This window comes from Chenopodium quinoa, unplaced genomic scaffold (genome assembly GCF_001683475.1).
Source record: "Chenopodium quinoa cultivar QQ74 unplaced genomic scaffold, ASM168347v1, whole genome shotgun sequence".
Classification (NCBI taxonomy): Eukaryota; Viridiplantae; Streptophyta; class Magnoliopsida; order Caryophyllales; family Amaranthaceae; genus Chenopodium; species Chenopodium quinoa.
The window spans coordinates 6460969-6482680 of NW_018743955.1; the positions used below are offsets into that span (position 1 = coordinate 6460969).

The window sequence follows — 21712 nt, forward strand, 5'->3', positions numbered from 1 at the left end:
ACATACACAGCATTTCAAAGCATGGAACTAAGTTGAGGATCTGATCGTAGCAGATTATCAAAGAAAACAACACAATTTATCGATACAGGTCCTGTACACCAATAAAGAATTATCGCTATTAGTACATATTATTTTTGGTGCTTGGGCTTTGCAACTCAAACCAATAGAATCAGAAATAAAATAATTTCTTATCAATGAAATACAGTTATCTTAGTGTTGAAGCAGCAACGGTGACTCTGCCTTCAGCAGACAAATACTGCATAAAATCTTTGTATGCTTGCAGGACCAAGTCTTCATCATCCCATTCATCACGAAAAGTCTCTGTTTGTTTAAACGCACGGTCTACTGACGCAATATACATTCCCTTCCTCCACTCCTCAGCAGGAGGGCAGCCAGATTCTGAAGCAAGCCAATCCTCGTATTCATATGACCACCCAGAGAGTTGCTGTGTGGAGATCCAACATTGAAGTCAATTTCAACAAAATAAACTCTAGAGTGGATCAAATTATTAATCCCTAGAGAATTGATTTATCAATCCTCCATTCAAACTTGTTCCCTAGGTTGCGAAATTAGACATGAAAGGCTAGCTGGTCAGTAGTTAGCAGTATACATTTCTCCAAAATTAACCACAAAGTTCCTAAAAGTATTCTGTACCAGCTTGTTAAACACAATTCATACTCACATTGTTCCCATTATTTTACAGGCCATATGTAGACCCCTGCAAAAATGTTTCTAACATGAATACATGATGCTGATAGCCATACACAATGGTTTACTAAGCTGTCAACTTAGTTACAATGGCTTTCCTTGTTAAACTCGAAGGAGCTTAGAGTAATCCCTTTAATCTAATTTTAAAAAAATTATTTTTCACAATTTGTTAGTTAGTGAGTACATGAATGCAAATACAAAAGTAAATCACTCATCTCGAGTAAAATTTACCTTAAAATCATGGATCCTATGTGTGAAGCGCTTTGGAATTCCCTTAGCTTCCAATTCTGAGTAGAAGGCTTCTACATCTTCCATCATTTTTTCCTCAGACGGAAGTGATAAACGCCCAGATAAAACACCTGCTACCCATTTACTTTGAAGTTCAAAAAGGAAGAATGGGTCAACCTAGCATGAAATTTGAAACGAGTTGGTCAATGTCTTTAGCTATCTACTGATTAAAACTATATCTCCCTAGAAGGTAGAAAGTATATATAACACCAACAAAAGAAATCTTACATAAAATGGCACACCAATGAAGGAGATCCCTGGGGCTAATGCAGGAGGAAACACATGCTTGTAAAGAGGCCCGACACGATTATCATCAACATTTACAACACCATTAGTGTGAAGAAAAGGGAAATGTTGCTTGTACCTGACATATGACCCATCAGTCCATCAGTAATTATCCATTAGTTGTGCAGACGTTAACTAGTGTAGCTAGTACAATGCTACAATATCTAGGGGATGCATTTTGAATTCATCTGCATCTATCCATAGTCGACTCTCCTCTAGTCTCTATAGCTTAACCCAAAAAAAAAAAGTTTTGGGTTAATCAAAATACCCAGTGCAATGGATAATGACATCTGCAAGGGCCACACTCCCATCCTGAAACGATATTCTACCATCTTCATGGGCTTGTTCTATCTGCATAACAGAAGAAGAATGCGTTTTAGAACTCATACTAGAATAAGGGACAAACAAATGAACAATGGACTTTTGTTGAGTAGTTTTACCATTGGATGAAGCCACAAGTTATCATAAACAGGATGCTTTCCAAATTTGGCCAATTTTCCTGCTGCCTCAGACCTAGTTGTTACATGAACTTCTTTGGCTGATCCAGCAATATCCCTAGAGATATCGACAGCACTAGAAGCATGCCCTATCAAAACTACAACCTGATGGAAGCAAGAAGACAATATTATTAGACAAACAAAGGATATTAGACAATTCAAAGAAAACCATACAAACTTTGCAAGGAGAGTAAATAGTTCCCTTGTGGAAGTTTATATATAAGTGTAGGCAGAAATCAAATCCAATATACAACATTAATTATCACACATAAACATTGCATTCCGTGCATTTGGGCATCTAAATTATGAATACGAACAAGTAAATCAGAAACACACCTGGTCTTGATAAAGTTCTGGAACACGATAGTTATGACTATGAATTTGCCTCCCTGGCCAAAGGTCAATGCCTGCAGAAGGTATCGGTGAAAAATCTATCAATAACTAACAAGCATCATAACCAATATAGAAGTATGTAGCAAATTTAATATTCACAGACGTGTAAGATTGTTTATGTATTGGCTACACTTGGAGAATTTTTATAGTCAGATTTAGCTTGTATGTTATTCACAAACTTCAAGTTTTGTCAGCTACTCAGCATAAGAAGTATCAATGATAGAAAATCACATAATCATTCTCTAAAATTACTACTCTGTACAAGATTTCAAAAAAAAGATGTGTTGTCTAACACTATTGCCAATGGAACAATCGATATTCATTTTGTTGTTGCATAGCGTTAAAGTGGACAATTGCATTAAGTAAAGTGATTTTCTTCAATAAAAATAGAATTAAGTGATCGTCATCTCCCTCTTTCAAAAAAAGAAAAAAAAAAGTGATTGTTATCTCCCAACCCTCAAACAACACAACAATAAAAGGCTGAACTTTTAATGCAATAGCTTTTTTCAAAAGTTTTAGAAGGAACCAACTATAGCAATCTATATGTGGTTAAGAGTATTTTAACCACAGTGCTCCAAAACTCAAATACTAAAATTTCTATGGAGTATCTACTCTACAAAAAATAACCACCAATTTTTTTTTTATTGATGCAAATATAAATCCACATTCTAGTACATATAATTACCAGGAATATTATCAGCAAGTTGTGGTTCAGTGTAATGTCCGTTGCAGACAACCACAGCATCATAAGTTTCAGCCATATCGCTGCCCTTGTCTCCCCCAACTCTCCTGTATTTCACCATCCACTTTCCATCCGTCTCCAGCCCAACATGCCTCACATCTGTCTGGTAACAAATCAATTTATTCAGTCCAAATTCATAAGCAAAATCTTCCAAGTATCTCAGCACCTCCTGATGCCCTGGAAACCTTCGTGAATCTCTGCCGACTTTGCCTATAAAGGAAAATTACACACCATTAACAGTAAGACTAGTCCAGGAAATCAGTCATGGAACCTCATAAATCATAATGTATTTGAAAGTACATATTATAGTCTTATAGAGGCTAGTCAGGCTACCCTCCATTATGTAATACACTATTTTCCATCCTAAAATCTAAAGTTCCTGCAGAATTCACATAAGTCAAAAGCTACAAGAAGAACCATCTCCAACTCTCGAAGGGCTTTGCACATATAAATATTACACAATGCAAGTTTCATGTCCCATAATGCTATCTACAAAGCTAATTATCTTAAAACTCTATACCGGTCAAAACTAAAAAGGAATGGATTGGAAGGAGTACACGTTGATTATATAGAATATATTATGAAAAATATGAAAAAACAAATTTTAAAGCAAGGAAGAAAAGATCATTACCAGTAGGAACAAATGGAAAAATACGAAAGCCCATAGATTCTCTAGGAGAATTTGTGCGAAGAGAAGCATACACACTTGAGGGAACAATTTTCCGAGTTGGGTCATGTCCAAGCAGATCAGACTCAACCTCAGCCGAGTAAACCCAGCAACCACCCAACTGAGCAGCACGCTCAAACACCACTACATCTAGACCTTCATTTCTAAGCATATGTGCCGCCATCAAACCGGCAGGGCCAGCACCGATCACCGCGACTTTCTTGAATGTCAATGGGGATGTCATCTTTGAAAACAGTGCACAGACAATGTGGTTTGCAGGAAAACATTACTACAATAGGTATAATAAAAATGGCATTGACTTGACGTAGAACATGAATTACCATACTTCGAAGTTTTGTTTAATTCTTTTCTATAGACCAGCAGACGACTATGGCGGTAATATTAAATCCGTATTTTTGCTTAGACAAAACACAATGACAGAGCTGAACCAGCATAAACATTAGTTTTCACACAATTTACTTAAAACTTTTATACCAGTAAGCCTTTTGCCTTCCTTTAGGCAACTCTATTAAAAGGCTAATAAAGCAGTAAATACAAAATTCGATAAAATCGTTTTCAATTTTCGCAGGAAAAAGTTGAAGAAAATACGAATACCCATAAAAAACAAAGAGACTTCAGCAAATTTGACTACCAAGTTTGAAATATTGGACTTGATACAAATTATACAATCATTGATGATAAAAGATGATAAAAATGAGGACAAATATCAGAAAAATTACTAATATAACTCCATCACTGAGCAAAAGGCAATACAGCAGAAAAAATAAATAAATAAATTTGATATTGGCCTCCCATGAATCAGCTAAGCTATTTCAATCTTCAGCTTATCTGGGATTATGAAGGCACCCAAGTTTTTTAGAATTAACCAAAAATAAGAGCAAAACAACAGCAATAGACAGCATTGATCACCAATTGGGCAACTCAAATTTCAAGACCATTAGCCAGAAAAAACAGCATAAAGCAGTATAAGTCAAGGCCAACCCATGAATACACCAAAGATTTTGTATGGCTCCCTGTAAAGATAAAAGCCCTTCTTGTTGGTTAACATTGCGCTATGATTATAATTATGATATAATAATGATGCATCTAATATCCGATGAGCATCATCAATAAGATAATATTTACAAGTCTCTTCAATACATGCACAAATCAAGGGGAATGCTATTTTACACATCCACCATATCCAAGACAATGTAATGCCATCGGACACAGACTGCCTATCCAAAACTCACTGCCCATCCTGTGCACCTTCAAAACAGTAATCCATTTGATAATGGATTTCTTCTCTTTACCGAGGATTACGGCACATCTGACATAGAGTGGAGGACTCAGGATTTGCATAAGTACACCGTTCACAGTTCCAATGATTGACATCGTCTATGTTTCTGGTACCAGTACGACTACTTCGTGAGGATGAAGATTTTGCTTTTCCCCCTTTTCCTTTGGCTCCAGCATTCTTTGAGCTAACTGATGTGCTGGAAGCTGCTTGAGAATCAACTTCTGATAAACCATTTTCCAATGCCCTGACTAAATTCTCAAAGTATGAACGGGTAACCCTGTAGAAATTTGAGATTATATCAATAACAATTTCAGCTTTCGGAAAGGTTCGTAAAATGCATAGAATGGTATGACAATAGACATAGGTCAAACATATGATACAGATGCAGGAAACTAATAGCAGAGCAACATAATCAGAAGCAATTATTACTTCTTCCTTTTCAAGTCTATGGGGTGACGGAATTGCATGCTACATAGAAAGATTTCAAAAAAAAAAAAAATAAGGACCAAGTCTCAACTAGGTACCCCTTTGGTAAACATAGTAGTAGTCTAGAATAATGACTACATCAGACCTCTATCATACAGTCATACACTATAACTCAGTCTCACTAGTGGGATTTTTCAAGAACAGTGTCCACTGAGACTAATTATCTGCACGCCGAAAAAGACATAAACATCAATGAAGGTAATCCTCTATCCTCACTAACTGCTAATATCATAGTCAACGAGCAGTTTGCAATGGCAATGCTACAAGCAATACTGATACACCAGATTAAAATGACTTTGCAATTCATGATTTTATCTATGTATCAGACAAGTCTTACAGAAGTATAAATCACAACCACTACAGCCTGATGCGAGATGGTTACCTGGTCAATCCAGCCAACTTTGGCCGAAATGTTTCAAAATCTGGTTGAGTTTCAACCTCACCATCGTCATTACCAAGGAAAACTAATAATTCCTTCTCCGCACATTGATGAAGCCTCTCAAGAGCAGCCTCAGCCTCACCTACAAGTAGCAAAAGTTAGGTGGAGCAGTCAGTCTTTTTGATTTCCCTTGGAACAGCCAGTTCCACAATGCTTTAGGGTACGGTTTTTACCTTGTGAATACTCAAACAGCTGCCTCTTTGCAGTTTCATGCTCCGGTAAATAATAACCATATGCATACGTCCATTTCAGCACTCGTCTACACTCAATAATCTGCATAAAACAAAATTGTAATAATAACAACAAACAGGAAAAAAGATGCTCAGATGCATCAATCGTGACCAAGGGTGACAAGAACAAGATGCATCAAACATGACCAAGGGTGACAAGAACAAGAAGCTAGCACACCCATTGTACATCTCTCCTCCTTTTCTTTCCCTTCACGTTGCTTCTTTACAAAAGGTGTAAAAGGTGACAGGGAATGAAGTCATTATTCCATAATTTACCTGTTGCCAAGCCTCTATAATAAATTTGAGTTGCGACTCAGGTTCCTTCAGTTTGTCACTCAACTTCTCTAACTGCAAATAATTAGAAAAACCCAATGTCAGTGCAACGCTATCAGTAAAGATACTGTCCAAGATCAGAATGATTTTAACCTGACTTAAGCTCAAGCTCATCAAGAAGACTAATAGATCCAGGACACAAAAAGGTAAGGGAGGATTTAATAGCGACAGTAAAGGCACATAGACTCGAGAGAACAGAAACCTCTGTATTGCACTAGTTCGAGAAACTAAAAACATAGATAATCTTATCTGCTTTTCTTAACACAATTCACAACAATTCTTGGCTTTAACACAAACAAGCATCTTAGAGAAAGATAGTTACTAGTACATAGAACTGACTAGGAGGTTTGATGTTGAGATATTAATAGTCAAGTAGAAATTCAATTTACCACATTTGCCAAGAATACTTTCTAATAAGCCATAAGATTTCAAACTAATCAACAAGATAATCAAACCACGAAGATGATAAAAGAATATACCTTCAGTTTTTTTTTTTTTTTTTATATATAGGAACTAGGCATAGCCAGATAACAAATCTAAGGATAGGGTTATCATTGGATATTGAATAGCTACAAGAATAGATAGGCAATTCCAGCACAGTATCAAAGTATGAAACAAGTTAAAACAACAGCCATGTAATACTCTCAATGTAAGATATATCTAGCAGTACATAACAATCAGAATTCAGAAGTACAGCTATACAAATTAAGCAAGAAAAACACTCCACCTATGTTAGGCTACAATCAACCTTTCAAGAGTTCAGGAAAAAAAAAAAGGAAGACCATAAGAGAGCGCATCAGGATAACAGGATGAGGGAAAAAACAATATTACATAAAATAATAAATTATAATATAAAAATAAAATCTTACATGGACAGTTTCCATTTGATGCAAATCAGCAATAGCTTTTTGCCTTGACTGCAACAAGAAACAAACATTCACCATTTACCCACCAATCAAAGTAATTAAGTACTTAAGGGCGCAAAATAATTTATCAGTCTGCCAGTTAAAAGGAAAGCACAGACACGTATATAAACAAAAATAGTGTACCAACAAGTTCAATTTAAGAACTTTAATAAAGCTTTGTCCTTCAAAAGTATTGCAATGCAAAACCAGAGATACATAGGGTACTAATTATACCACATAGACATTGTTCTAATATTCACCAAGTTAGAACCAACAAATGACCAGAAGAATCTAATACTCCTTACTGTTTGGTTGCTTGCCCATCGTTCATAATAATGTGTATATCTCTCCAGAGAATTCTTTGCCATTTCCCTCCTCTTTTCAGATTCATCATACTACAGAAACATGCAGGTGTATATGGAAATATCATTAACAATACCATAGAGATAAATATAAAATCTTATAGCCAATCGTATATCAGCAGGCTCCATTACCAATCCCTCTTGTTTTGCAGCTTCGTAGCGGTTACATGCATAGAAACCACCCGTCCTTTCACCATGATCAGACCAAGCACCAAGGCATAGCCTGAAAGGCAACACGATTTAATCCAATAAACAATAGAAAAATAATGATCAATCAACCTCAACCAAAAAAATAAGCATTCAAAATAAAAACAGATGTGATTCCAGCACAAGTTAGTGTTTACAATATCAACACTTAATTATTCTTTACCAGCAAAACTCAAACTTGCATGGTGGGGTGCAAGACATATGCATGCATCCCTGATTCTTCTCAATTGGACGCTTGCACTTCGGACAAGGCTTTGAATTAGCCAGAATCCTGAAAAATATGAAGCACGCAAACACCACGTAAATAGTCAATACATGTAAGAGATGGAATGTATATGACATTTCCACCCTTTTCTTGCATCTTGTTCATTAGTTGGTCAATTAAGATGATAATAAACCATACAGAAGTAATGACTGAAATTAAACTCAAAAATATTCTCAAAACAGCAAGCACCAGGGACATTTAAAACCACCACAAAAAGAGCCATACCAATTCATATTTTCAGATTCTGCACTATTCTTCAAAATCCATTTAGCCACAGTGCTACAATCCACAGGACGATGAGCTTCCTCTGTACACTGTAAATAATTGTCGCCCAATTCAATTTCCACCAAGAGAAACTTTGATTTAGGAAAACTAATAATTCTCCAAAATAAATTTAGAGCTTACAGTTGCAATTAAATCATTAAAAATAAGATAATACAATAATAAGTTACAAACGTAAACAACAGATGCTTTCCACTCATTTTTTCCCTCGCCAAAGCATAACCAGTTGTCTGGACAGAAGCATAACTCGTTCAATCCTAAATGAAATAACTCATTCAGCATAGTAGTTCATGGTAACAGCAAAAAAACATAACTATTAAAACCAGTTTTTTCCTTGTAATAGAGAACAGGCCATCTTCCTTTCATAAAGGGAGGGGGTAAAAGGCTGCAAATCATTCAGCTGAAACTTACATTCCAACAAAACGCATGCGAACATAAGCATTTAACGTCATAAACGTTGCTTCCAAGTTCAAATTCTACTGCATTTTCACAATCTGGGGCTGGGCACCACTTGGTCTGCGGGAAATGAAAAAGACATTATAAGAGAACACAGTAATGGAAAAGCAAGTAACTGATATGTTTGCACATTTAGACATCTAAGGCCAAAACACAGCCAAAATAAAATATTCAACGAGTTTATAGCAACAAGCCAGTAAATTGTGACAATGAGCATTATATTATGAACTTAATATACATGACAACGAAAAAAATGAAAATATCCAAACATTGAGAGTATGCAAAATGGATATAAATCCAATTGCGAGATAGTAAAAATACATCTGACTACATCAGAAGCATTAGCACACACTTGTAATAAAGCTCACATAAAACTTTTTCACCGACACAGTTTTCCACCTTTAATTTCTTAACTCGTTACTAAGTACGCCAATAAGCTCTACACCCAACAATGAAAAACTACCCACAAATAAAATGGAAACTCGCAAAATGTAATCATATCCAGAAAAGGAAAGTGGGAACACAATGTGGACCTATATAACTGCCCACACGGCCATTCATTCAAAGACAAACATGATTTTAAAGATCTGGCTAATTGGTCGATGCATCAGTGTTCCAACTGGCAGCAAGAGATGAAGAGCAAGCAGTAAATGACCAAGGTCAGTATGTGAGATAGATCAATAAAAGGTTGATGCAGCTGAAATGGCCAATATAAAAATCAAACAACACCAACCATGCCATTTAGACAACAAAACAAAGAGTATGCTTCAAAGTTTAGTGCCACTATTTTAATCAGATCGCAACCATGATCTAAGATGAATAATCTACGCTTCTCAACTCACTGTGATGCTGAAATTTTAGTTATAAAGTTCTCAGGAGAGGTCAAAGATCTTCCAAAGAACAATCTAGCCCAAAAAGGAATTTAAACAAAGAAAGAATATAGGTGTGTTGGAATATGGGTCCAAATAATTAAGTGAAGGAAATAATCTAATCCTCTTAAATGTATATGTTTCAAAAATAGAATGAAGGTATCTCCCAGTTACAACTTGTGTTCTAAATTAGAGAGCATTTTTGCCACTCCATTGCAAGCTCATTCCAGGATATAACTGGATAAGTACCATAAAGTACACATAAGCATGTTCACCACCAGACGTGACATACCCATGCTCATAAGGTGAGCAAAAATAGCATTCTAACAAAATCCAAAAGCTTCAAGTAACACAAGAAGCACTAATAGCCTATAACCCTATACAGGAAATCAATCCATTCAACTACAAAACAAAGCAGCAAACACAACTGCAAAAGAGTCAACAAATTATGCCACAATTCAAAAAATTTACTGTAAAGTGACACGAGTCAATTGAAAGATATCAACAGATCACTATATATTACCAAATTCAAAAATCCAAACATGAACAATATGACGTATCTTGCAATAATAATGTGTGGCACAGGTTAAAAAAATCAAAAACCTTAACACAAATCTGAGCGCTCCCCACTCTAAAGAAGAAAATTTCATAGAATAATTTAACCGGCAAGATCAACATAATAAAGAAAACCCACCTTTTTCTTGTCCACAATGTAAGATCTAACAAAATAACGAGAATATTTCTCCCTATCTTCATCAGATGCCAATTTGTGGATCATATCATGACCAACTGCAGCACCACAACCTGGAGCCGGACATCTAAGCAACAAGCACCCTGGGCCATCATTAATGGATGTGGTAATATAACCTGCAAAACAAATCCAATTAGATACCAACATCCTCAGCAAAAAAGATGGAGATGCATAAAGACAAGCAATAATGATGATTAAATGCTTGATGACGTAAAAAAAAATATATGTGCATTCATACAAGAGAGGGGTTGGATTTATATCGCATATACTATATACTCCAGCTTTTCAATTTGGGATGTGACAAAATGATTCGGCATAAGAGTCCAATAACACGCTTTCTACTTCGCATAATTCTACCACCATGCCTTTATTGCAACTATTCATGCACAGAGTTATGTTATAGTAAACTCAAGAGTAAATCAAACCATTATAAATATTTACACAATTAGACTAGAACCACCACCTATAATTTTTACTCTTAGAGAGTAGACAAACTCTACAAAATGAAAAAGAATATACAGAAGCAAAGTCTTCACTGAACAATCAATGAAGCAACATCACCACAATGCCTCCAAAAGTCCAAAGAAGTTCTGCTAGGGCAGGGTATAGTGGCCGGAAAAACACAACCTTATCCCTACAATAAGATAAAGGTTTGTTCCCAATTGACCCTAGATCTAGTAAGGCTCTGTTCTCCTCACCTTATTTCCCATATTTCAGGTCAAAAAAAAAAATTAAAGGGTTAATAAGTTCATATTAGATAAGATAAGGGTTAACAAGGTTTATTAACACCTTATATAAGATCCAATAAGGTCTGGATGTCCGATAAGAAAAGGGCTAACAAATTCACACAAGTTCAGATAACATAAGTTCGAGATTTGATAAATAAAAATATCACAAGTAAAATACAGGTGAAGAGAACACTAGCTATACTGTTTAACCATTGCTGAACAATCGCTAAGAATGCACAATTTATAAGGCCGTAATTATGTATCCGTTATCACCTTATAGCAAAAGAATAGTGAGAGATTGATCCCGTTGGAAATGAACATGCATTTGAAAGATTACCATGTCAGCATGATTATGCAACATATCCAAACACTAAAAAAAATACAAATCATTCTAGGAGAACTTATTATTTTCTATTTGAAGGATGATGGAAAAACCAAACCAAATCCAACCTTTCCAACAAGTTATACAATAGGGGTGACCACAAACAGCTGATTGTATCTGGTCACGAGGATAAGAGTCAAAACAGATTCCACAGTTCATCTGCCAAAACAACACACAATTAGAAAAAGATCCAATCAATATGAGAACATAACAAGCAAAAATGAATGCAAAAATTAAGGACCCAATGTTTCAGGTGCAGAACTCACTTCATTAGCATTCGAAAACATAGCTACGGGTTTGGTAAGTAGGCCAACCGACTTTCGAATCCTATCTTCGTCAGCAAACCATTGATCATGCAACTGACTAACATTCCTGAAAAGAAAAAAATACTTATATATTATAATACATAAAACAAGGATTAAATCATTAAATTAGTAATAGTAGCTCGGCATAAGGCAGTTCTCATCAATATAATACAGAAATACAAACACAAATGCTATACACAAAACACAGGAATAGTAAAGCTACACAAATAAGTAACAACCGAAAAAATAAATAAATAAATAAATAAAACAGTGTAATAGCCAACTAGGAAGTTTGTACCATTTATAATGGCAAAGCAATATGCTTGCAGCAACTCTAGAAATGGATAGAACAGCAGAAACATGTGAAATACTCTCTTCTTGGCGCTGTCGAATATCATCCTCCCTCAAGACGGTATATGTTTTCTGGAACATAATTAAAATTTTATAAGACAGCTGCACAGGGACATTAAAAATTCATAGAAACTGCAGCAACACAAAAATTAACAACACTTCATTTTCTTTTGAACAGCTTATACTTGCACATCATAGGTCATGAACCTCTCAAGGGTAGCAACTTATAAAATCATCTGAACGTGGGCCCACAACAACCAAACATTTACTCTGAAGCTTTTAAGCCCTTTGCCTTGAGCAGAAAAGGAGATGATCTCTATTTGGCAAAAATAACAAAATCAAAGTGTTTAAACATAAAGAGAACATAGCACACAAATCATTGTTAGTGGCTACTACCTAAGAATCTAAGATGCACTCGGTAAGTCATCAAGATATCCCTACATCTAGAAAAAAATATAGGTATCCACAAAAAAGTATAGGTACTAGTCAAGCTCAGATCTTCCATTACCACACATCCTAATCCACAGTGGCATCATTCCCCCAGACTATATAGGATTGACAGTAACAGTCTCACTACAGCTTCCATCCACCAGTTGACCTAGGGATCCCCAAAGACAGTGTATGTCCCAGATACAATCTACAATACACTTAGACATCTTACCAAGTGACAACCAAATCTTTTGGATACATAAAATACATTCTCCTCAATCTAAATAGAATAAAAGTACCCATAAATGCACAAATTAGATTTAGATTTAGATCCATTCACGTAAATTTAATCAAAGGTACTCACAATATGTATTGACTTGAAATTATAGTTCCCTCGTCTGAGAATTAATGATTAGATACGCATATTTGATACTTGTGACTTCATCAATTCATCATAACTTAAGATAAAACTATGACTATGAGCATTATTTTTACATAATGACATTATTTAGTTTTCTTTTACATCTCCTTCCTAGATTTAGACAACAAGTAGAGTCAATTCTCAAGCCTCAAAACAGCAAATTTAAGCCACATTACATAATTTCGTAATTGGTTGTGGAGGAACCATGGATAAAACATATTATATGGGATAGAAAGATTATAGGGTCATTTGACTGTTGATTAAATTGAGATGTTGTAGCTGTTAACGTGATGATTTCATTCTAAAAATAGTTGTGGGTTACTAGGCCTAGTGCTAGTAGGATAGTTTGTGTACCTTAAAAATCTTAATTTACAAGCATTTGTATTTTGTAACAATCCTATACTTTTTTTTTTACCTTTGTTCTGCACTATTAAATGCAGGCCTTGTGCTTGTAGAGTTCATGTACCTTAAAATTTCTTAATTTTCAATTTATATATTTTTTAAAACAATCCTAGTCTTTTATTTTCTCTAACTTTTTTCGACACCATTGAATGAATCCCCCCCCCCCAAACCACACAAAAAGAATGAACAGGTCAGACACCAAATTACCAACTATAACAATGCAATATTCAAGTCATTTCTAGAGATTGGGCAAGTCGACATCAAGAAATTCAAGAGGAGTTGAGCTTTACTCATCTCATCAACATCCCTTGATTGTTCAGATTGGAATTTAAAATAAATTGTAACAACGTCATGATGAGAACTCACCAGACTGACACCCTACAAAAATCCCCAACCCACCCACAATAATTTTAATGTTTACACTTCAGATAGTGGATGTCTCAACAAACAGTTCACAAGAAATTCAAGTTAATGTCATTAATTTCATTATTACTTCTCCCTTTTCTCTTTCCAATTTCCATCCAAGCAATCCAGTAGTTTTCTCATTCCTAAGCTCCTAACATTTACTCTTTGTTTCCTATGACCATTACACCCACATTCCAATTTTTAAAATACAATAAAAACAGCTACTTTACAATTTTTTGCCAAGCCAAGTGTGAAAATGAAGACTTTAATGAGACACAAGAAGCACAATTTTTTCTACAGGAGCAAAAAACTTCCAGGGTAAAAATAAATAAATAAATAAATAAATAAATAAAATCCTCTGCAAAGTTATAAACCATAGGAATTATTTTCACATGACAAGCTATATAGAATCCTAGTCTCTTTATTTAAAAGCATATATATAAAGATAACACAAAGATTCAGCCAGTGACTCTTTTGTAAAAAGAAGTGAGCATAAGCAATACTCAAATATTTTATTCCCTTTTGGTTTTCAACCTGTTTCTCTCAAGGATCTAAATATCATACAATACCCACACAGCTTCCAAGCAATGATCTTACTCCACAATACAAACAATAGCCAACAATAGGAATTGAAACTCGACAGGACCACGTCACAGGAATGGCCTATATATAACAGCCAAAATCCAGTGAGTTTTAAATATGATAGCAGTAAAATCATGGGGGACAATGACAAGAAATCAGCAATCAACTCAGTTAACAATATAGCAGATGCAAAGTAAGGGTCAGTAACCATGATAGCAAAGCCAGTATCACGATATGAACGACCCAATTACGATGCCAAAAATTACAAATAAACCAAAGTACCAGATCAACGAAGCAAATCATTTTTCCTTGGGCACCAAATCCATTCATGCCTTCACCCAGCACAAGTTGCTCTTCAATCTCAACCCAATAATCTCGAATTCATGTTGTGGACAAAGACAGCCACAACCAATCCTAAGCATGGAACCTCTTTCTTTATTCCATACATAAACTGAGCTTCATAAGATCAAAAGGCAGACTGAGAGCCTAAATTGAATCATTCTATAGAAGATTCGATTATCCCTTTAAAACGTTACATCTCCTAGAAAATTCTAAGAAAAGTGTTTTATTTAATTCCATCAAGCAGTGAAACCTCCAGCTGTTGATCATATTATCCGCTCAGATACTTCTTTCTCTATACAATCACCAATTCTACCAAATTTGGCAGCGTAACTTCTGCATATCCTCATTAATTCACATATAAGACTCCCACGTGCAACGATCATCAAATGATTTGCTTCCTCTTTATAGCAATTAAAAAAACTTATCATGAAGACAAACTAATCATCAAGAAGTTAGTATTTCTATAATAGATTGAAGATCACTTTAAATACCACCCGCGGCATAAAATCCAAATTTATGAAAACAAACTGCATTTTCACATCACGAGATTCATGTGAACAAACCCCTACTTTCACTCAACAGACGGAATCAAACAATCAGCTAAAAAATCATAAAAATTATCTAATTCACCTCAAAATCATGCCATACAACCTTCACTGTAGCATACACCGATTAACACCATCAGACAAACCACCCAAAATCAAACACCAATCCAATTCAGACAAAACCATCCAAAATCAAACACCAATCCATCCAATTTCACAAGACCATCCAAAATCAAACAACAACCCAATTCAATAACAAAATCCTCATTGTCAATTTAGCCAGAAAACAACTCACAAATTACAGTACTTCATTAGCATTCCCCCCAAAATCACTCAAACCAATATCACCTATCACCCACAGATGACAAACTACATTCTTTCATTCATAAATGACATTATAAGCATCATCAAAACTATAATTCACCTACTTTTACAGTAATCCATTAAACTAAATAAAATTGAAATGCAGAGAGGGAAAGAATCAAACCTCGGACCCTTCATCACTGGCATAACCATAGCCATACCCAGCATCATCATCTTCATCCTCGCCGCCGCCGATAGAATCACCTCCATCCATATTAGAATCACCACCACTGTAATAATAATCTTCAGCAGAATCTCCATCATAAACATCATGAATCTCCTCATCAGAATCCATTGCTAAAACCCTAACTCGCTTCACGCCAATTTCTTGAATTCAGCGAAAGAGAGAGGAGAACAAAGGACTCCACAATCGATTAAAGCAAATGGACTGAGATAAAAATAGAGGAAATGATGAATTGATGATAATGATCAGAGAAAAAATGGGATTTTTTGATGGAAAAACCTGAGAAATTGGGGAATTTGGCTAGGGTTTATGAGAAAGTGGGAGATGAAATGTAGAAAAATGCAATTTATGTAAAGTTGGGGAAATTAGAAAGGAAAGTTTAATAAGTTAGGGCGGTGGGATGAGAGAGAATAGAAAGGACTGTGTTGTGAACTAAAGGAGAGTTTACCGGAATAGCTGGGAGGATGATGATGATGATGTTGGATTCATTTCCGAGTTGGAATAATTGCAACACCTTGACTGATATACATGTCAATGCACGGTTTTAAATATTTCGTACTCCGTATTAGTATTTTATATGAGTCCCTCTCTTTCCTATTCTTTTTTTTTCCTATCTCTCCCATGTCCAATCTCTAAAAGTTGCAACAAATTCATAATCTCTAAAAATTGCTACAAATTCATAATCTCTAAATGATACGGAGTACAAGTACAACTTAATGACAACTATTTCTGTATACGGTATATTAGTGAAAAGTATATATAGTCGCAAGTCGAATTTTTACGAATAATCTAAAACGAGTGTCATATGAATAGTTATGAATGAGGATTATTATAATTGGGTTGTTTAAGTAAGGTTGATATTTATAATAATGTTTGTATGGTCGAGTTATGGGTGTTAAGAGTTGGATTATGGATTGGGTTAGTTTGAAGGATGTTTTGAATAATTAGAGGCGGCAGATGAGTTGTTTATGTGAAGCACGTGTTATGAATTTATGATGTTCAAGTCAATAACTCACTATTTCACATATTTGTTGTTTATTGTATGTCTTTTTAAGTATTCTTTAATCAATCGAGGTGTCTAGTTTATAATACAATCGTGTTGTAGCCTAACAGAAAAACCCTCGAGTTTTGACAAAAATTATGAAAATATTTGGATTTAAAAATATTCTTGTATTTTACAATTACGAAATTGTCGGGAGACTAAAATCCATATAGTTTCACAACGTTAATCATATACTTGAAGTTGACTTATAGCTTGGTCGATGAGTGCATTCGACATCTATACTATACTAAAAGACAAGCGCCTCAATGTGAGACTGACAAATGTCTCATTATGATTCGCTGTCTTTTATTAATTTTTTTTATTATTATTATACATTTATGTTTCCATATGTATAAAAAAAATCTATACATTATTTTATTCTAAATAAATACATAAACTATTATAGTAAAGTAATAGACATATACACATGCACGGTATATTAAGAAAAGTATCATAAAATATGTTAGTATATGTAAATAATAATAGCTACATAAGAATAAAAAATCTTAGTATAAAAAATATCAAAATAACACATGTATGTAGGGTAATTCATATTCTCCCTAGAATATTATGTTTATAATAAAAGAAGATAATTCGGTAAATATTAACAAGCCAATCAACGGCATTATATACAGTGTAAGCTACGTATGGTAAGCTATAAAGTAGGCCTAATTTCCTACAATTAAGGGAAGACAAGTATACACTAAGCAAAACTATGCCAAAAAATGATGCATACATAAAATAGTTTCTGGTTTTAACATAGATATGAAATTTGTACGAAAAATATTCTTATTCTATAACCATTAAATTTTCATATTTTCTTACTCTTGTAATGCTCATATTCAAAATTTAAATAATTTAATATGTAATTTTATGAGTTTTATAACATTCATAGTTACTGTATAAGAATACATGTCCGTAAAAAATGCATTATATACACGATTGGTTAGTTGATAAAATATGTCTTTAATTTTTATTATTTTAATAAATATTTTTTAATCATATAAAATTTATCAATAACCATTTCTATGTATTTGTGTTGTACATTCAATCATTAGTTGTTGATTAGTTATATGGATCTTATGTAAAAGTTTTTGACACAATGCTTAGCTTAGATAACTGTAAAATATGGCGGTGAATAAGATATAAGGTTATTATTGTGTTTGTAGATAGTGAATGCGACAGGTAAAACAGGTTTCAGATTGTATAGATACTGAACAAATGGTATGACAAGTAAATTTTAGTTTTTCTTCTATTGTTCTTCTATAGTAATATGCGGAATGTATGACAAGTAAATTTAGTTTTTCCTCTACTTCTCTTATGTAGTTATGTGGGTATAATTAATTTATTTTTCAATTATAATAAATAACATTATAAAAAAAATAATAGGGAATAAAAGAAAAGAATTGCAAATGACATAAAATACTATTCAAATCACATCTTTCTTTAATTTATTTACGTATCAGCCATTGTTGCAACTGGACAAAATTTTAATAATTAATTGTTAGAGAAAATAAGCCCTTTATTACTAATTGAATTATCTTAGGATTAGTTCCTACGAGATCAATCATGCTTTTGTCAAAAAAAATAATGATTTGATTTATAAACCGTGCAATGCAAGGGCACTATGCTAGTTGTGACAATACAAGCAAATTGATGCAAATTGACGTATAAAGGGATAACATAATGCTCTTTCGTTAATTTGTTTTTAGACAAAAGACCAACTATAATTTCATAGTATAACTGGCTATTTTATGTCAATTTGATCAATTATTAATAAAGCAGTTAAGATATTATTATCGTGTCAGTTTTAATATTTAACGTACGTATAAATGGCTATCTTTAATTGTATAACTTCATAAAAGTTCACCATGACCAAATTTTTTATTTTTTTCATTGCTTTTCTTTTAAAGCAGAGCTCGAAGCAGTGAAATATGGCTGGCTTAGGGTTTGCCAAAAAGATGGGAATTAGGTAACTAATACATAGTTCGAATGGAGATTATCATTTCTTAGCGTGTGATAGAAATTACAGCTCCTTATATAAAGTTTGTGATGGAAAACTCTTTATATATTCTCTTCGTTCCGATTTAAGTATCACATATCTTATATGTTTTTTGTCCCAATTTATCATCACGTATCTTTTACACAATTATCTTTTTACACTACCAAAAATTGAAGTCTCGCATCTTCTCTCAAATAATTAATATTTCCTCCAACACCTTCCATTTACCTTTTCTACTCCATACATTGTAAAAGAATAGACTGAATTTAAGTTTACTTCACCTTATTTTTGTTGATATGAAAAAAAAATACTGGATTAAAATTATTTTTGTTTAATTGAATTTTTTTTATTAAACTAAAATTATTTTAGCTAATTCTCTATTATATTTCTTCTTTACAGTTATTGATTCTTATTCAACTAAACTTGTTTTTGTAGAAATGAAATTCTTTAACTGAAATGGAATATTTTTTACAAAATATTAACTTTTTAAGATAAGAGGACGGGGTCTGACAAACAAATTGTCACATAAAAAATAATTGTGCTAAAATCTATATGGCAGTTATTTAAACAAAAGTACCATGAATATTATGTTTTACACGTCTCTACAAATTCAAATTGCTCTTTAGTCAAATCTATCTTATTAAAAGAAATGTAATAGCAAGCGACCTTTAAGGCCCTGTTTACTTTACCTTAAAAAGATATTTAGTAAAAATAATTTTAGTTCAGTAAAATTAATTTCAATTCAGTAAAAATACGTTTAGTTCAGCAAAAATAATTTCAGTTTTTTTAAAATCAGTAAACTTAAAGAAGACATATAATAGAAAATCAGTAAACTTAAAGAAAAAATATAATAGAAAATCAATTAACTTAAAGAAGAAATATAATAGAAAATCAATAAACTTAAAGAAAAAATATAATAGAAAATCAATAAACTTAAAGAAGAAATATAATAGAAAATCAATAAACTTAAAGAAGAAATATAATAGAAAATCAATAAAATAAAAGAAGAAATATAATAGAAAATTCAGTTCAGCAAAAATAATTTCAGTTCAGTAAAATTAATTTCAGTTCAGTAATTAAAAATAATTGAAGTTCAACAAAAATAATTTCAATTTAGTAAAAATAATTTCAGTTCAGCAAAAATAAGGTAAAGTAGACGCGGCCTAACACCTCATTCCTCAACCTGCATTAATGGCCAATAAAATTATGAAATTAAAAAATTCAATTTAATCCATTAGAAATGGAAAGGTATATCAACAATTATCACTCACAATCATTGAAAAAGGAACACAAAATCAATAAAAAAATTATATCATGATACACATACAACCAATGTATGTTATTCATACATACAACACCATTTGAAATTTGACACATCAATAAAAAAAAGGGAAAAAATTAGGAGTCAAATATATAAATTGAAATTAATGGAACTTGTGCCTACTATTTTAAACAATAGAAACACGACAAATTAGAGTTGTATGTAGGGACCACATACAACAATTGTATGTGTAGCCTTTACCAAAGACATAATGTAAAATTCCAACACCTCATTCCTCAAATACAAAGTTTTTAATTATTTAAGTTATCAAAATATTTCCAACTAAATTCACCAAAATAGTGAAGATACATTAACAATTACTTTCCCTAAAAAACAATTACTTCAACTTTTTTATTTTAGAAAATATATATCAACAATATTGTTGTTGTAGACACCCATTTGTGTCTCCCCAAAACCAAACCCAGTGATGAGTACCTTTCACGTCGAATCATAATCGAATGAAGCGAAAGTGTGGAAAGTTTAGTGTTGCGGATAGTTTTAATTTCTTTTCTCTTCTCTCTGTTTTTGAAAACTTATTTTAATAAAACAGTCAATCCAGTTTGGTTGGTCCATGATATGGGTCCAATAGTAGTGTAGTTGGATGGGGCTTGACAAGAGCTTTCCAACGATATATTATAAGCCCAATTCCGATGAATATTGAGGAAGTTATGGCCAATTTACTAAACTGGGCCCGGTTTGAGCCTTATATGCGACCCAATGATCTAGGGGAGGGCCTAATATGATTTATCATTCCTAATGTAATTAGGAATGGTTTTAGTCTTCTAGATTCTTCTAGAAGGTTCTTTTCATTCCTAATTCAATTAGCATTGATAAATTGACTTTTGTTGACTTTTCAGAGTTTTAATTAAAATCAAAAAACATTTTCGAGGAAAAGATACGATTTTATCCTCCAATACGGCAAACTTATCTGATTTTCAAAAATGCGTCAAAAATAGGCCTGGCGCCTGACTCCAGGCATTGGCGCCTGGAACCTGGCGCCTGGCGCCAATCAGCTGGTGCTGGCGCCAGCTCTGTTTTACGTGCACCAAGTACTCTGTTTTGTTATTTTATCTTTTTGGCTGATTTCTCTATAAATAACTTATTAAAAATTCCGTTTTCATTCACCAATTCTCATCAACAATCAGTTTTCAATTAACATTCACCTACAATCAGTTTTCATTCGCAATCATTGATTCCCTAATTCTCTCTTAATTCATTCATCTCTCTCTCTTTCTTTTTCTAAACTAGTTTTTTACATACAAAATTCCGCATTCGCAAGATCTAGAAATACCTAGCCGTATTCGAAGTTGCCTTCGCCCTAGACGTGAAAGGTTTAATTTATGAGGGTTTGGTCCCAAATCTCTCTTTCAATTATTTAATTTAATTGTTTTGATTATTATTTTCCTTAAAGTTACTAACGTGTGTATTTTGTTATTAGAAAGA

General features: G+C 33.5%; 2 protein-coding genes across 2 annotated transcripts; both read right to left on the minus strand.

The window, feature by feature from the left end:
* On the minus strand, positions 1 to 4416 carry LOC110689276 (flavin-containing monooxygenase FMO GS-OX-like 5). The gene is made up of 8 exons (XM_021866029.1): positions 3545 to 4416; positions 2857 to 3123; positions 2115 to 2185; positions 1722 to 1883; positions 1550 to 1632; positions 1225 to 1360; positions 940 to 1113; positions 1 to 445 (listed from the first exon to the last, which is right to left on the minus strand). The coding sequence occupies exons 1-8, from the start codon at positions 3822 to 3824 to the stop codon at positions 206 to 208; spliced, it is 1413 nt and encodes a 470-aa protein (XP_021721721.1). The 5' UTR covers positions 3825 to 4416; the 3' UTR covers positions 1 to 205.
* A 151-nt stretch (positions 4417 to 4567) lies between these two features.
* On the minus strand, positions 4568 to 16015 carry LOC110689275 (probable E3 ubiquitin-protein ligase ARI7). Its single transcript, XM_021866028.1, has 15 exons — positions 15845 to 16015; positions 12179 to 12303; positions 11842 to 11947; positions 11644 to 11734; positions 10409 to 10581; positions 8801 to 8905; positions 8333 to 8421; positions 8006 to 8113; positions 7768 to 7858; positions 7579 to 7668; positions 7238 to 7285; positions 6312 to 6383; positions 5979 to 6078; positions 5749 to 5887; positions 4568 to 5157 (listed from the first exon to the last, which is right to left on the minus strand). The coding sequence occupies exons 1-15, from the start codon at positions 16013 to 16015 to the stop codon at positions 4890 to 4892; spliced, it is 1776 nt and encodes a 591-aa protein (XP_021721720.1). The 3' UTR covers positions 4568 to 4889.
* Positions 16016 to 21712: the final 5697 nt, after the last annotated feature.

Excerpts from the sequence above, each read along its gene's own strand:
- LOC110689275 (XM_021866028.1), bottom strand. The coding sequence starts at position 16,015 with ATGGATTCTGATGAGGAGATTCATGATGTTTATGATGGAGATTCTGCT. Across the intron at positions 10,582-11,643 it reads TTGTATAACTTGTTGGAAAG|GTTATATTACCACATCCATT; the intron begins GTTGGATTTGGT and ends TTTGTTTTGCAG. Across the intron at positions 8,906-10,408 it reads ACATTGTGGACAAGAAAAAG|ACCAAGTGGTGCCCAGCCCC; the intron begins GTGGGTTTTCTT and ends CATTTCCCGCAG.
- LOC110689276 (XM_021866029.1), bottom strand. The coding sequence starts at position 3,824 with ATGACATCCCCATTGACATTCAAGAAAGTCGCGGTGATCGGTGCTGGC. Across the intron at positions 1,361-1,549 it reads GTCATTATCCATTGCACTGG|GTACAAGCAACATTTCCCTT; the intron begins GTATTTTGATTA and ends GTCATATGTCAG. Across the intron at positions 1,114-1,224 it reads TCATTGGTGTGCCATTTTAT|GTTGACCCATTCTTCCTTTT; the intron begins GTAAGATTTCTT and ends ATTTCATGCTAG.